Source organism: Coccinella septempunctata, chromosome 2 (genome assembly GCF_907165205.1).
Source record: "Coccinella septempunctata chromosome 2, icCocSept1.1, whole genome shotgun sequence".
Lineage (NCBI taxonomy): Eukaryota > Metazoa > Arthropoda > Insecta > Coleoptera > Coccinellidae > Coccinella > Coccinella septempunctata.
In genome coordinates this window covers 45,760,689-45,773,372 of record NC_058190.1, presented here as the reverse complement: position 1 = coordinate 45,773,372, position 12,684 = coordinate 45,760,689, and the positions used below count along the sequence as shown (strand labels likewise).

Sequence of the window (12,684 nt, the reverse complement as noted above, 5' to 3'; positions counted from 1 at the left end):
AATATTCTGGTATCTCAAACGGAACATACTTCATAAAACTGAATAATAACATAATCAGTAGTCATGAGTCTCTGACTCGTACAAATATTGATTTTCATCAAGTATCGGCCACATCAATTCAACATTCATTAATGAAGCAACTGCTCTAAAACAATATAACCTATATTGTCAACTTACCCTTCTTCCAGCTTCGTTGTTGTGCAGATTCATCAGACCAGTGGCTGTGTTTGGATCTTCGCGGACATCCAAGAATTCCCTGCTAAATCTCTCGCCATATTTGATGTCTTCCGAGCATCCTCCCCACTTCCATTTGTGCGATTTTTTCTGTCGTATTTTGTTGTCACATGAGCACTGCGGCAATTCTCCCTTTGAACATGCCCTTGTGACTGTGAATGCCACACTGGCAGCAGATATGGCTGATAAGTAGGCTGCCTCTCGACTCTCTAAGATGAAAAAACATGTTAAAATCCGCTAATATAAGTTGAAAAATTTGTAAGAGTTGGAAACTGGCTATCATATTTGCAAATACAAATACAGTCAGTATTACGACTTTCTGTACAACCTACAGTACACTAAATTGGTTCGTGTGTACCGTGTAGGCTGATTTATCTCACCAAACTTGGGATTTTAGAACAGAAAATACACAATCTGCTGACCACCTCAACTGGAGCACATTGACATCATCAAAAGAAAAATAAGGTGAAAATCTTTAAATGCCACTAGATTAAGTAGGGTTCAAAATCTTCTCAGCTCAAGTTCAGGCGAAAATATTGACTAGAAATCACTTCTGATCCTTACAAATGTGTGCAATTGATATCCAAGACACTTACTTATAGATACTACTGCTCCAAAGGTGGAATTCTTTTCTGGGAAAGATGTGCAGTTCCATCGGCTGTTTCTAAATTGATATTGACATTCGTCTATTGCTAATTTGGCTCCCCCTCCTAGGACCTGACGAAATGTAAATTTAGTATAGCATCAAAACTACACTGCGCAAAAAAATTAACGCACATTATGGAAATCTCAAATTTATTCTACAACTGAAGGTGTTCTCAATGATAATTATTTTTATCAGAATTATGCATGCATATGTTCCACTTCCAACGGTTTTCTTCAATACAGATGTTTTTTCCCAACAGGAATAAAAAAAGATGATATTATCAGATTTTGAATATACCTATTGGCTCCATTCTAAAATCAGTTGTTCTCTTGATCAATAGTTTTTCTTTCGTTTGATTTTCTACACTCGATCGCTATGCAACGCGAAACACGCAATTTGACCCAAGAGGAATGTGCCCAAGCGGTATTTTTGCGAGAAGAAGGGTGGACATACACAAGAATTGAAGAAAGGTTTGGAGTTTCCCATACAAGTGTGACCAAAATGTTGCAGCGATTCAAGGAGACAAGTATGAATGTCCGAAGACCAGGACAGGGTAGACCACGGGTAACAACTGCCATTCAAGAACGTTACTTGAAAGTTTCTTCGTTGAGACAACGGTTTGCAACCGCTCGCCCCCTTCAAATTCAGCTTGAGCAAACTCATGAGGTGCAAATTAGCACGCAGACAATAAGAAATCGCCTCAGAGAATATGATTTAAGGCCTCGTGTCGCGGCAAGAGGCCCAGCTCTTAGCCCAGCCTATCGAAGGGCGCGTTTGGATTTTGCGAGAGAGCATATCCATTGGGAAGAGGCCGATTGGGAAAGAGTTCTCTTCACAGATGACTCTAGATTCTGCCTCTACCATTGTGATCGATGTTCCCTTGTATACAGACGTCCACATGAAAGATATGCTCAGTGCAATTTCCTGAATACTACTGGTTTCGGGGGAGGATCGATTATGGTATGGGGTGGAATATCTTTGACTGCTCGCACAGACCTAGTGGTCGTTGATAATGGAGCTATGAATGCTGATAAGTATATAAGGAACATTCTTGAAGAGCATGTAGTGCCATTTGCCCCATACATTGGTGAAAATTTCATTTTTATGGACGATAATGCCAGACCCTATCGTGCGCGCATCGTTCAGGAGTTCCTTGAAGAGGTTGAAGTCTCTCGAATGGAATGGCCAGCAAGAAGTCCAGATCTCAATCCGATTGAGCAGGTTTGGGACAACCTCAATAGAAGGCTGAGTTCGGAAAATCATTCAGCTACTCTTAATGACTTAGGAATGCAACTCGGAGAAATCTGGGAAGGATTAGATCAGAACATTTTAAGATCACTCATTTTGAGTATGAACCGTCGTTGCCGAGCTGTAATTAACGCAAGGGTAAAATACTAAGCATTAAATCACTTATCAGCATTTCAGTATTTTAAAAATTGTTCATTTCTCTTCTTTCACATAAGATTCGGTGAAATCCTGAATTTTTCTTCCATTTAATGTGTCTTGTTTCGTTCAAAACCTTCCCGAGAGAACATAAAAAATAAGTTATAAAGTCAATGTAGAGTTAACTTTCATTAAAATTGAGATTTTCAGAATGTGCGTTAATTTTTTTGCGCAGTGTATTTGGGCGAATCAACACTGCAATAAGAATTGCATTAGTAGGTACTCACTGGTAATATTTTGTCGTTCAGCGAACACAGTTCTTTTTGGCGATCCATCAGGTACTCTAACTTGTTGCATCTTTCTCTAAAATTAGAAGAAGCTAAGTCCACGGAGTTCAACATTGAATTCGTGAGTCCTAAGTGCCTGGAAAAATATCAAACAATATCACAACAAATTCAACATTCAATATTGAGCAGTTTTGGGTACAGATTGATTGGAAGCATGCTGGTGATGGCGAGTTATGAATAACGATTTTAATGAAAAAAAAACGCAAAATCGTAGAACCCTATTTTCGAACTCTCCCTTAATTTTTAATACTTTTAAGGGTGCTTGACTTCCCGATAGCTTTCATATGAATATATGCCCTTTGAGATTGAAGGAATGTTCTATTATGCTCATCATAACGTCATAAATTTCTTTGAGATTTGCTCAGTTTTATATTTGATTATACTCTTAGATGAGCTTGGATATTTCTTGTCTGTCTGCTAGGATCTACTTCGTCATAATGAAATCTCATTCTGCATAAAATCTGTATACATTTGTGCAGTTGAAGGATGCTACTGAACGTAAATAATCAATATGAAGCGTGCTTTACCGAAGAGAAGCTCTTCACATGCAGAAAAAAGGGGAATCCATATTCCTATTGGCATCATAGAGAGAATAAAGCCCTACACGGCATTTCCGGGTCGGGTTGAAAGAAGGAACATGGTATCGAATTACGCAGAAATGCAGAAACAGCAAACTAATTAATCTACCAGAACCGGGATTGGCTTCAGGCCTCCAATGGCAGCAAATTTCCAAGGGTTACTTCATACCCCATTGGCTTGCAAACACGGCCATTGTTTGTCCATTGTTTGCGGACAATGAAACCATTATACGCATTTGCATTCATCTTTGAGCTATTCAACTAATCAACGTTGAAAGAGGAGCAGAGTGGTTTTCTTCAAGGGGTTAATCAGGGGACTTGGCCGAGATGGCGTAGCTTAATTAGCTGGAAAAAGGCATGGCAGATGGTTCGGTTCACTCTTATTTTTTTTTTTTTTTTGAGAATGGCGTTGTTGGGTTGGTGAGATCACTCTTGAAGTAAAAGAGTCCTATGTTGAGTGTTCTTGAATGTATAAAGTATAGCAGCTATGTGATTCTGTTTAAATTTGGAAAAATAGGATGCACAACAGCTGTACTCTGTATAATTTCTGCTCGACTCCTAGAGTTGATGGCATGATAAAGTGTCAATATTGAAGTCTATTTAATATGTTAGAAATGTAACGATTAGAGTGAAATAGGTACAAATGTATCTTTGAGTTAGAATAAATCGATATCTATGGGATTCTTCCAATAGTACTTTTTGGCACAGAAAAGTAAAAGCTGGTAACATGTAATTGATTGTCCTAAGGTTTTATTATTACAAAATTCGAACTGCGTCATAAAAACCGTTTGGAATATGAATAAGTTCGTAGAAGCTTGCGTAGTTCTCTCCAAAGATAGAATATCTAAGTACATTTTCTCTGAAAGTGTGAATTAACTCCTGTAAAACTGAGTTTCTGAAAAGATGATTCATTTCAGGTGTATTCCTAGGGTTTTTCCGAACAGTTCTCAAGCGTCAAAAGCTATGGACGCGAAAGCAAATGTCGACGAAACTCCTGTTTATTTTTGAGTGCTTCCTAGAAGACCAATTAAAATTTGAAGCAGGAACATATGTTTTTACGGTTACGGTCTCGGCGATTATCATAGCATGTAACCTATCATTATGGTTAATAAACGAAAATTAGTCACAACTTTGTTACTAGAAATGTCTACCAATTAATTATTTCGCTTCGCTGATTTGGACTATTGACCGAAATTAATATTAATGTAAAGGTTCACGAAAACGCCAGTAGGGGGATCAAGGGGGATTGTCCTAACGAATATACAGGGTATTTTCAAAGGTGAGGCTTTTTTTTGACAGAAGGTACAACTCATCAAAATAAGTCATTTAACCAGCTCCCTGTATAGAACGAAGTTCATTGTCAAATATGGAGAGTAGAGACGAGAACGATCGCTGCTTTGAGACCATAGATTTTTTGAACGAAATCGAAATTGTCATCCCTCGTGAGAAGTGAACTCTTTTGAATAAGAATATCTAACCAATAAAACTGCATGGTTCAAAAGTAGATATTCTTGAAGAATTTTATTGGCATAACGCATAACATAATATATCGTTGATAACGGTTCTCAGCTGAGTATTGGATACAGAATCTACTCTAATACCTAAGTTTTAAATCTGAGATTGCTACCTTTTGTCGAAAAATCATCAGAAAAACCACGATGACACATAACCTAAAATAAAATGAAGGCTGTTAATTTAGAATTGACGCTAAAATCCCCACCCCTTATCGATAAACGTAGCGATCGCAGCGACTCCTAGCCTACGTTCCCCTTTTTCGGGGACACATTATATTACATAGACATAGAGACATGGACTGAGCAATGCCAGCATGAAATTGGCTATTTATTAGAAAGAGAGAAAAGCTCGTCGGGACATTACCTTTCTCTTTTTTGTTCACATAGAGGTGAGTGTAGACCAATCAAAATTCTAGAAAAAGACAACTGCATTCCCGACGTGTTTTTCTCTCTGTCACTTTTTTTGACCGTATTTCATGCATAGATATAAAGGGAAGGCACAGTCCATGTCTCTATGTCTATGTTATATTAGTACGGCGATCGTTCTCCTTCTCTCTACTCTCCATATTGTCAAATCTCAAATCAGAATGGACGAGTTCAGGAACCTTGTAACTAATAGAAAAAACTCTTTCAATGGAAATGTATTTTTTTTTAAACTATATTTGTACCTTTCGGTTGCTTTCATCATTTTACAATCCTTGGAATGTCCCTGGCTCTCAAATCCAAGTGATATAAAAGAAAATTTATATTGTATTTTCAAGGTAAGTTTTGACACATAGACTTATAAATAACATGGACTCCGCATGTGAGAGAGAAGTCGGTTGGTTGAATAAGATGGAAAGTTTGTGGGCAAGCTGTCAAAAGGTTATAGAACACAAGTTTATGCGAAAATTTTCTTCAATAAATTTTAAACAAGCTTCCGAGAAGACACACAGAAATTCCATAGCATTCCTTCGAAATCAATTATGTCAAAAAATATGTGAGTTTTAGTCAAAAATAGATGTAATGAGAATAATAATCAACTTATCAACACCTTGTGGGCAAAGTCTGCGAAAATTGTAAAAATTTTCCATAATAAATGTTCAACAAGCTTCCGAGAAGGCAAACAGGAATTCCTTAACATTCCTTCGAAATGGAAAATATAAAAATTATGTGAGTTTCATTCAAGAATAAATATAATGTGAATAATACTCAACGTATGAACACCTTGTGGGCAACGTCTGCGTTAATATCCATCATATGATTTTGACATTGCCCACAAGGAATCAGTTCATCTCTTTCTTGTTCGATCAAAACGCATAAGCCCTTCTCTCTCTAATGCATACAACCCCTCGATCTACTGAAAAGTCACGTGACAGTGAGTCCATGTATTATAAGTCTATGTTTTGACATTATTCAGGCGTTTTATTCGTGTTTCCTTCATTATATTTATGGTTTCATCCATAGACTAATAATTTATCTTAGAATATATTCTATGTTCTAAGTAATTTAAGCCATATTTTGGCGATTAAGCGTCTTAATCGATGTCTTAAAGCGTCTTTAAGCGTGACGTCATTAATTTTGTTGTCGCAAAAATAGAATATCGCTGATGGTTGAGTCATCTGTTCGCTGTCAAATGAGAATCGAATTGTGAATTTTTCAATTTCTGTTCTTTGGCTATTATTTGAAAAATATTTATTTATTCTAAATGATAATGCAGTTCCCTAGTAGGAATTCAAATCAAATTCGATATAAACAACATATTCTCCCTTCTTCTTTATATTACCTCTTTCCGCTTTCCCCTTAAGACGACACAGGCCAGAGACAAGATGACTCTATGACACAGGCGCTCCCCACAGACCGCCAGGTTCCGCTTTAAGCGTCTTAAAGACTGACGTCATGACTTATTCGCTCGAATAGCACCGCTTAAAGACGCTTCACGCGTCTTAATCGCGAAAATATGGCTTTATGCATTAAACTTTGGTTTGATCACAGAACGCCTAAACTAAAAATGTGTTCTGTGATTAAACCATAGTTTAATAATAAATCCTTGTCTATGGATGAAACCATAAATATAATGCAGCTTTTTCCATTATTTACAAGGTAGACAAACGAACAATGTAATCGTTCAAAAGATGGTTTTCTTTTCTCACAGAAGAAAAACACAACTTTCCCCCTACACCTAATAGTATATCGCGATAAGCCCCAAACAAATCACATCGATTGAAGGGACAATGATCGTGTTATAGAAACGATAAATATGCGCGGCACCGGAACACGTGCTATGCCCATTGAGCGGCTGGCTAGGGCAGGGAAATTGGAAGACGCGATCCGGTCTATTTTATTTCCCCAGATTTCAATATGTGATTTGTTCCAGTGTTGGCGCTATTGTCCAGCGTTTGTTGCGGGGCTCCGGTGGGTTTTCGGATATCGAATTATTTCCCGTACAACTTTATGGACGTCGTAAAAAGTAACGATTCAGACTGTGTGCGCCCTTCGCAGTCGGTGCAGACCGCCAGACTTAAACTATTTCATTCCTTAAGGGCATAAAAACATGCTTACCGTTCCGATTCAAACCGTGCTCACAAATTACAATCGTCCCAAACAGGAGGGATCGATTTCGGGGGATTTTTTATCCGCTCCTTCGGTAATCTTACGTACAATCCAATTCTCGATATATTGGCCGGAGTCTAGACCGGGCAGGTTTACATGACGGGAAATTTGGCCTTCGACCATGAAGGAAAACTTTTACGATCGACTCTATAAGTTGCGAGATTCCTCTGTCTTTGATTTTGTATAATTCGTAAGTAATTTCTCATTCACCACAAGATTCCATTAGAATCTACAGGGTGAGTCTTTGACTCGTGCAAATAATATAACAGTAGATTCTTGAGGTCAAAAGAAACACTTTTTTCCCTTACCAATTTTTCCGAAACGGCTCGGTTTAAAAGATACAGGCTGTTGAAAAATCATAAAAATATATTATTTTCATATCTATTTTACAAACGGTTTTATCGAATCAAATGAATATCGGAATATAGTTTTTCATTTATTTGATTAATCTTCTTCGAACACGAGATACATTTTGAAGTCTCTTCAAAATAACATGATGACTATATCTTTTTATCAGGGTTGAATCGGAAAAAATGGTAGATATAGGAATAAAGTGTTTCTTTTGACCTTAAGAATCTACTTCTCTCACCCTGTATAAGGAAGGTGTTGGCTAAAAACACTCAAACTTCATGAAAAACGTAGAACACGTAAGAGGTCAAAAAAACAAATCATTATTTAAAATGAAGATGAGGCCCAATATAGGAGGTTGAAGCTTTGCGAACTTTCAAAATGCTCCCTTGAGAGCTTGTTGTCAAGAAAGTTTTCTTTTTGAACAGAGAATTACGGAAAGAAATGTTGTAGATTCAATATAGGGAAATAAATCCATGCTGTAAAAGTTATTTGATCTTAGAACATAACGAAAGGTTAAATGGGGTGAAAGGGAGTTGAGCCATATTTCCTGCCCATTAAACAGATGGAAAAATTTAATAAGGACCCATTCATCTTCATCAAACGGCGTTCATTCCATTGATATTTGTAATGCCAATCAAATTATGAAATTCTATTACACACCATTCTGCCGCTATATCGCTTATGGTATTGTATGTCCAATATAATGCATTTCATAAATGCACCCCTATATTAATACCCAACGTGGAAGATATATCGCATGCGATGAGTGATAATATCCTCTTTCATCTCGTTCTTTTCTCCTTCTGCTCTGCGCTGCACTCCGCTGTGAATCGGATGTTTTGCTGGAGCATTTTTATTTGGAACGAAACAACTCGAAAACAAGCTATGTTATGGTTCGGATGAATTTAACTACATATAGTCCATTCAGTTTTATAAAAGCAGTCCGTTGGCCATGGAATAATTTTCTTAAGTCTTTATAACTAGAACGGAGTAAGGAGTAAGGCTAGCACATACATGAAACGTCATTAATGTTAAAACGCTTTGCATTTGCTAGCTCCTATTTGTTTACGCTGCAAAAATGCCTGAATGCAAAAAAAAGAATAAGGAAGTGCTATTTTGAATTGAACTCTGCTCATTCTAAAAGTAATTCGCTTGATATTTTGAAATCGACAATTTCCTCCTCCTCATATTATTCAGAACAGTTTATAGCTTCGCCAATACTTCAGGTGTACTTTTATGAAGACAAGCTTGTTATGAAAGAACTGACTGTTGAACTGTAGGTGCATTCATACTCTTCTAATGAATGATAATAATTGTACAAACACAAGGATGTATAGATGGGAGGATGTCAATGTTAATGGCTTTCTATCTGTTTCATCTTAGAGGTTAAGGAACGTTATATAGACTTCTTGCTCAAAGTAGACAACGTTGAAGGAATGGTTATAACGAATAGCAAATTCAGATATGTTTCAGATTCAGTTAATGATTTATTTTGGGGCAACATAATGAGTAGGGAGAATCTCAAAATGTGTTTTCTTTATTTTAATTCATTATCCACGAGATGCTTTTTCGAATAATAAGGTGCAAACACACAACAATTATTTATGATACACCTCTACATTGATTAATATCCATACTCAAATTACGTGAATAGAACTACATATACAAAAATAGGTTCAGGAAACTCATTCGGGGAAATATTCACAGAATTTTTCTAATGAAACCGAATGACTTTATAATTATCTAGAGAACACACGAGTAGGTTTATTCCATTTCTAATTGAACAGATACGTTCCACAGATTTCCACTTTCGTGCATTCGAATTCCAAGAATATTCATGTCACAATAAATCCTGCTGATTTAATGAGTGTAAGCTGAAAAGGTCTTCAGTATACTGCTCAACACAGTATTATTTCTAATAAACATCTATGAACTGCATGAATAACCTCTTATTGAATAATACATGGTGAGACTTGTACGTACACAAAATTCCTGAGGTCAAAAGAATCACTTTTTTTGCCATTTTTTCCAATTCGGCTTGGCTGGAAAGTTAGAGGTTGTTGAAAATGTAAATTTCAGTTATAGGTTTTATCGAATCGAAGGATTTTTGAGGTAGATATAGTTTTTCATTGATGTGATGAATCTTTTTCGACACTAGATTTCACCCACATCTTCCAGTTTCTTCGTATGACCATTACATACCATAAAAATAACAGAAATCAAAAAACCCAACTTTCAAGAGTGAGTTGAATGCTCACGATTGTTTCATCATTTTGGAAAATGAAAGTATTCTTCTTATTTACTCGTATAACGTACCGTTTTTGATTAATATGATATTCAAAATTAAAATTTTATTGTCTGAATGCAACTCTGTTTAAAAAATCCACAGAATAACCTCAAAACATAACACATTACATATGTGTGGTGTCTCAGATTCAGCTTTATTCTGAAGGGAACTTTGTCCAAGGGCGGATTTACGGGGAGGGGTAATGGGGGTAACAACCCCCTCATCGAAATCCTTACGATCTATGGTCATGTGAACTTTATTTCGAATGGTTATCTGAGGAGATATTCCCCCCCCCCATGAAAAATAGCTGTACCTACCCGTCCTTGATTTTGTTGGTATTATATTGTTCTGCGTTTGTCAACTATGGTTTATTCATTTATATGGAAATGAAATCAATGATCAATCAATACTATTTCAGTTTGTTTCAGTTACAATAACGCTCTCGCACTTATTTCCTTTTTTTTCTAAAGCGGAAACAAGTGCCAGTCAAAAGTACCATTTTTATTATTCCAATATCTTGAATTTGTAGTATTCTTCCAAGCATATACCTAGGTTAACATCAGGGCGCATTCGCCATTTTGTATCTATAAAACCATGGTCCAAAGTCTATAATTTTTTTAGTACACTTTTTTCAAAAGTATGGAATGGAGCTTCTAGGAAGATCTTTCATGAATTATAAAATAGTAGGAATTTATTGTGAAAGCAAAATACATGACGATTCATGCAAGCTAATGTATTTAAATTTTTGTACTAATCTAATTTCGATTGACATGTTGAAAGATGAATTTCTGTTTGTTCCTACAATTCAGAACTGTTGATTCAAAATCAGTTCTGAACCGTTATCGATACAGATATAGCCATTCAAGAATGACTGACACCTCGGGTGCCTATGGTAAATATGGTAATAGCCCATAAGTAAAGATTTTGTGTTTCCATAGGCACCCAAGATGTCGATCATTCCTATTCTTGAATGAACTACTCATATTCGGTAACTGATTCAATTCTGAATTAGTTCAGGATGCAACGAGCCTCAAGTGTACAATTCACTTCACATTTATTTTCGACGTATCGATGCAGCTCTCACATCCGTCAAGATCTAAATAAATCTGGAAAATGAACGGAGTTACGGATTATTATTTATAAATTGAGTTTTTGAGGAACATCTATCTATTCCGCCACGTAAAAAGTAATAAGGAGCATATGTTGCTCGTCAACTGTACAAATGCAATAATTGCTATAGGAAAATGCGTTCGTGGGAGATTCCTGAGTTTAATATGTTTATCGCATGTCTCAGCTGTTTACGTTTCTAAATTTAAGGTGCTAGTGATGGAAAAGACTGTTTATTTTCTAGTTCGAAACGCTCACCCTGTTTTGGTCTAAATATATAATATAACGAAAAGAAGGTCAGCAGGGGTTATCAACATGGTTTTATGCTGATTAACAAGGGTAAGCACTCAGAAGTTCCGAAAAAATCTGATTCTCACCGAAATAAGCCCAAGAAGAAAATTATTGACGAGACTGCCTCGTTTGAACGTAAAAGTTCGATTTAAATTGACAATAATTGAAAATATCGAAGAATTATCGATGCATCCTTGGAAATGATGAGCTGTCTTGTAATACTTACATCGTTTCTGACAGGGAAACATGTCTCTTTGGTTAAAAAAGCAGTTGGGAAATGTTCATTTGGCGAATCGACCACAGATACAGCGAAAATCATCTATAGGCCTCCCGCGAATATTTGACAGCGTCGCAACTTAATTAAGCGAAATTTCTTTATTTATTGATGCAAACGCGCCAAAAAAGAATGCCAATGTGGCATTCGCACAGTTCAGCTTCATAATACCTCCGTTTTATTAACACCGTTTTAATCGCGAAAGGCGCACTGAGCATTTTATTGATGCTATAAAAAGATACGATCCACTACCAAATACCAATCTACACTAAACAATTTTATGGGCCGAATTGGGAAAGAGCAGATACTTAGTTAATGGCACATTCTGTGAGCCATTAGGTACCTCATTCTGGATATGTGCAGTTGCTTTATGTTCCTAATACTGCTGTTACTCATCACTCGTTCCCGGTCTTAAACTCCTACTTTGTTAGATCTATCCTCTGATGGAAGCTCATCAAGTTCGTATGGGTTTTATGATGGATTTTATGCGAAGATTCGACCGTTTCTCCCTTCGTTTATTTTCTTTTCGATTTGCGGAATCGAAGAAGAAACGCTGCGGGATTTCCGGTTTCATGATAATCTGAGGCATGAGTAGTGTTGTTTTTCTGTGAAACAAATCTTCAGAATTGAATGAAACACATGAGAATAGGGTGAGTCTTTGATTTGTATATATGTATAATAGATTCAGAAGATTCCTGAGGTCCAAAGACACTTTTTTCTTTGCCATTTCTTCCAATTCAGCTCGGTTGAAACGATAAAGGCAGGATACAGATCCAAAAAAAGTAATTTTCAGGTACCTATATCTCCCAAACCATTTATGCGAATTAGATGATTTTCGGAATGAAGTTTTTCATTTATGTGATGAATCTTCACAGAACACAAAATTCGACTACACCTTCCAGTGACTCGCAAGAATATTTTAACACTAGATTCTTGAGGTCAGAAGAAACACTTTTTTCCATAGACATATGTCTCTATGTCTATGCTTTTTCCTATATCGTTATGATTTCATCACAGAACACATTAGTAGCTGAGGCGTTCTGTGATGGAACCATAGTCTAATCTAATAAAATATAAATT

General features: G+C 36.5%; 1 protein-coding gene across 3 annotated transcripts in view; it reads right to left on the bottom strand.

Annotated features, from left to right (window-relative positions):
* LOC123306506 (protein Wnt-4-like) overlaps nucleotides 1–12,684 on the bottom strand; it is a 51,192-nt gene that overhangs the window by 2,740 nt on the left and 35,768 nt on the right. For 2 of the 3 annotated variants that reach the window (XM_044888546.1, XM_044888547.1), the window contains exons 2-4: nucleotides 2,551–2,686; nucleotides 831–951; nucleotides 178–443 (exon numbers count right to left, since the gene is read on the bottom strand). In XM_044888546.1, coding sequence (XP_044744481.1) covers nucleotides 178–443; nucleotides 831–951; nucleotides 2,551–2,686 — 523 coding nt within the window. Of the gene's footprint in view, nucleotides 1–177; nucleotides 444–830; nucleotides 952–2,550; nucleotides 2,687–5,370; nucleotides 5,409–12,684 lie in introns of those variants that run through there. The other variant, XM_044888548.1, reaches the window with a different exon arrangement.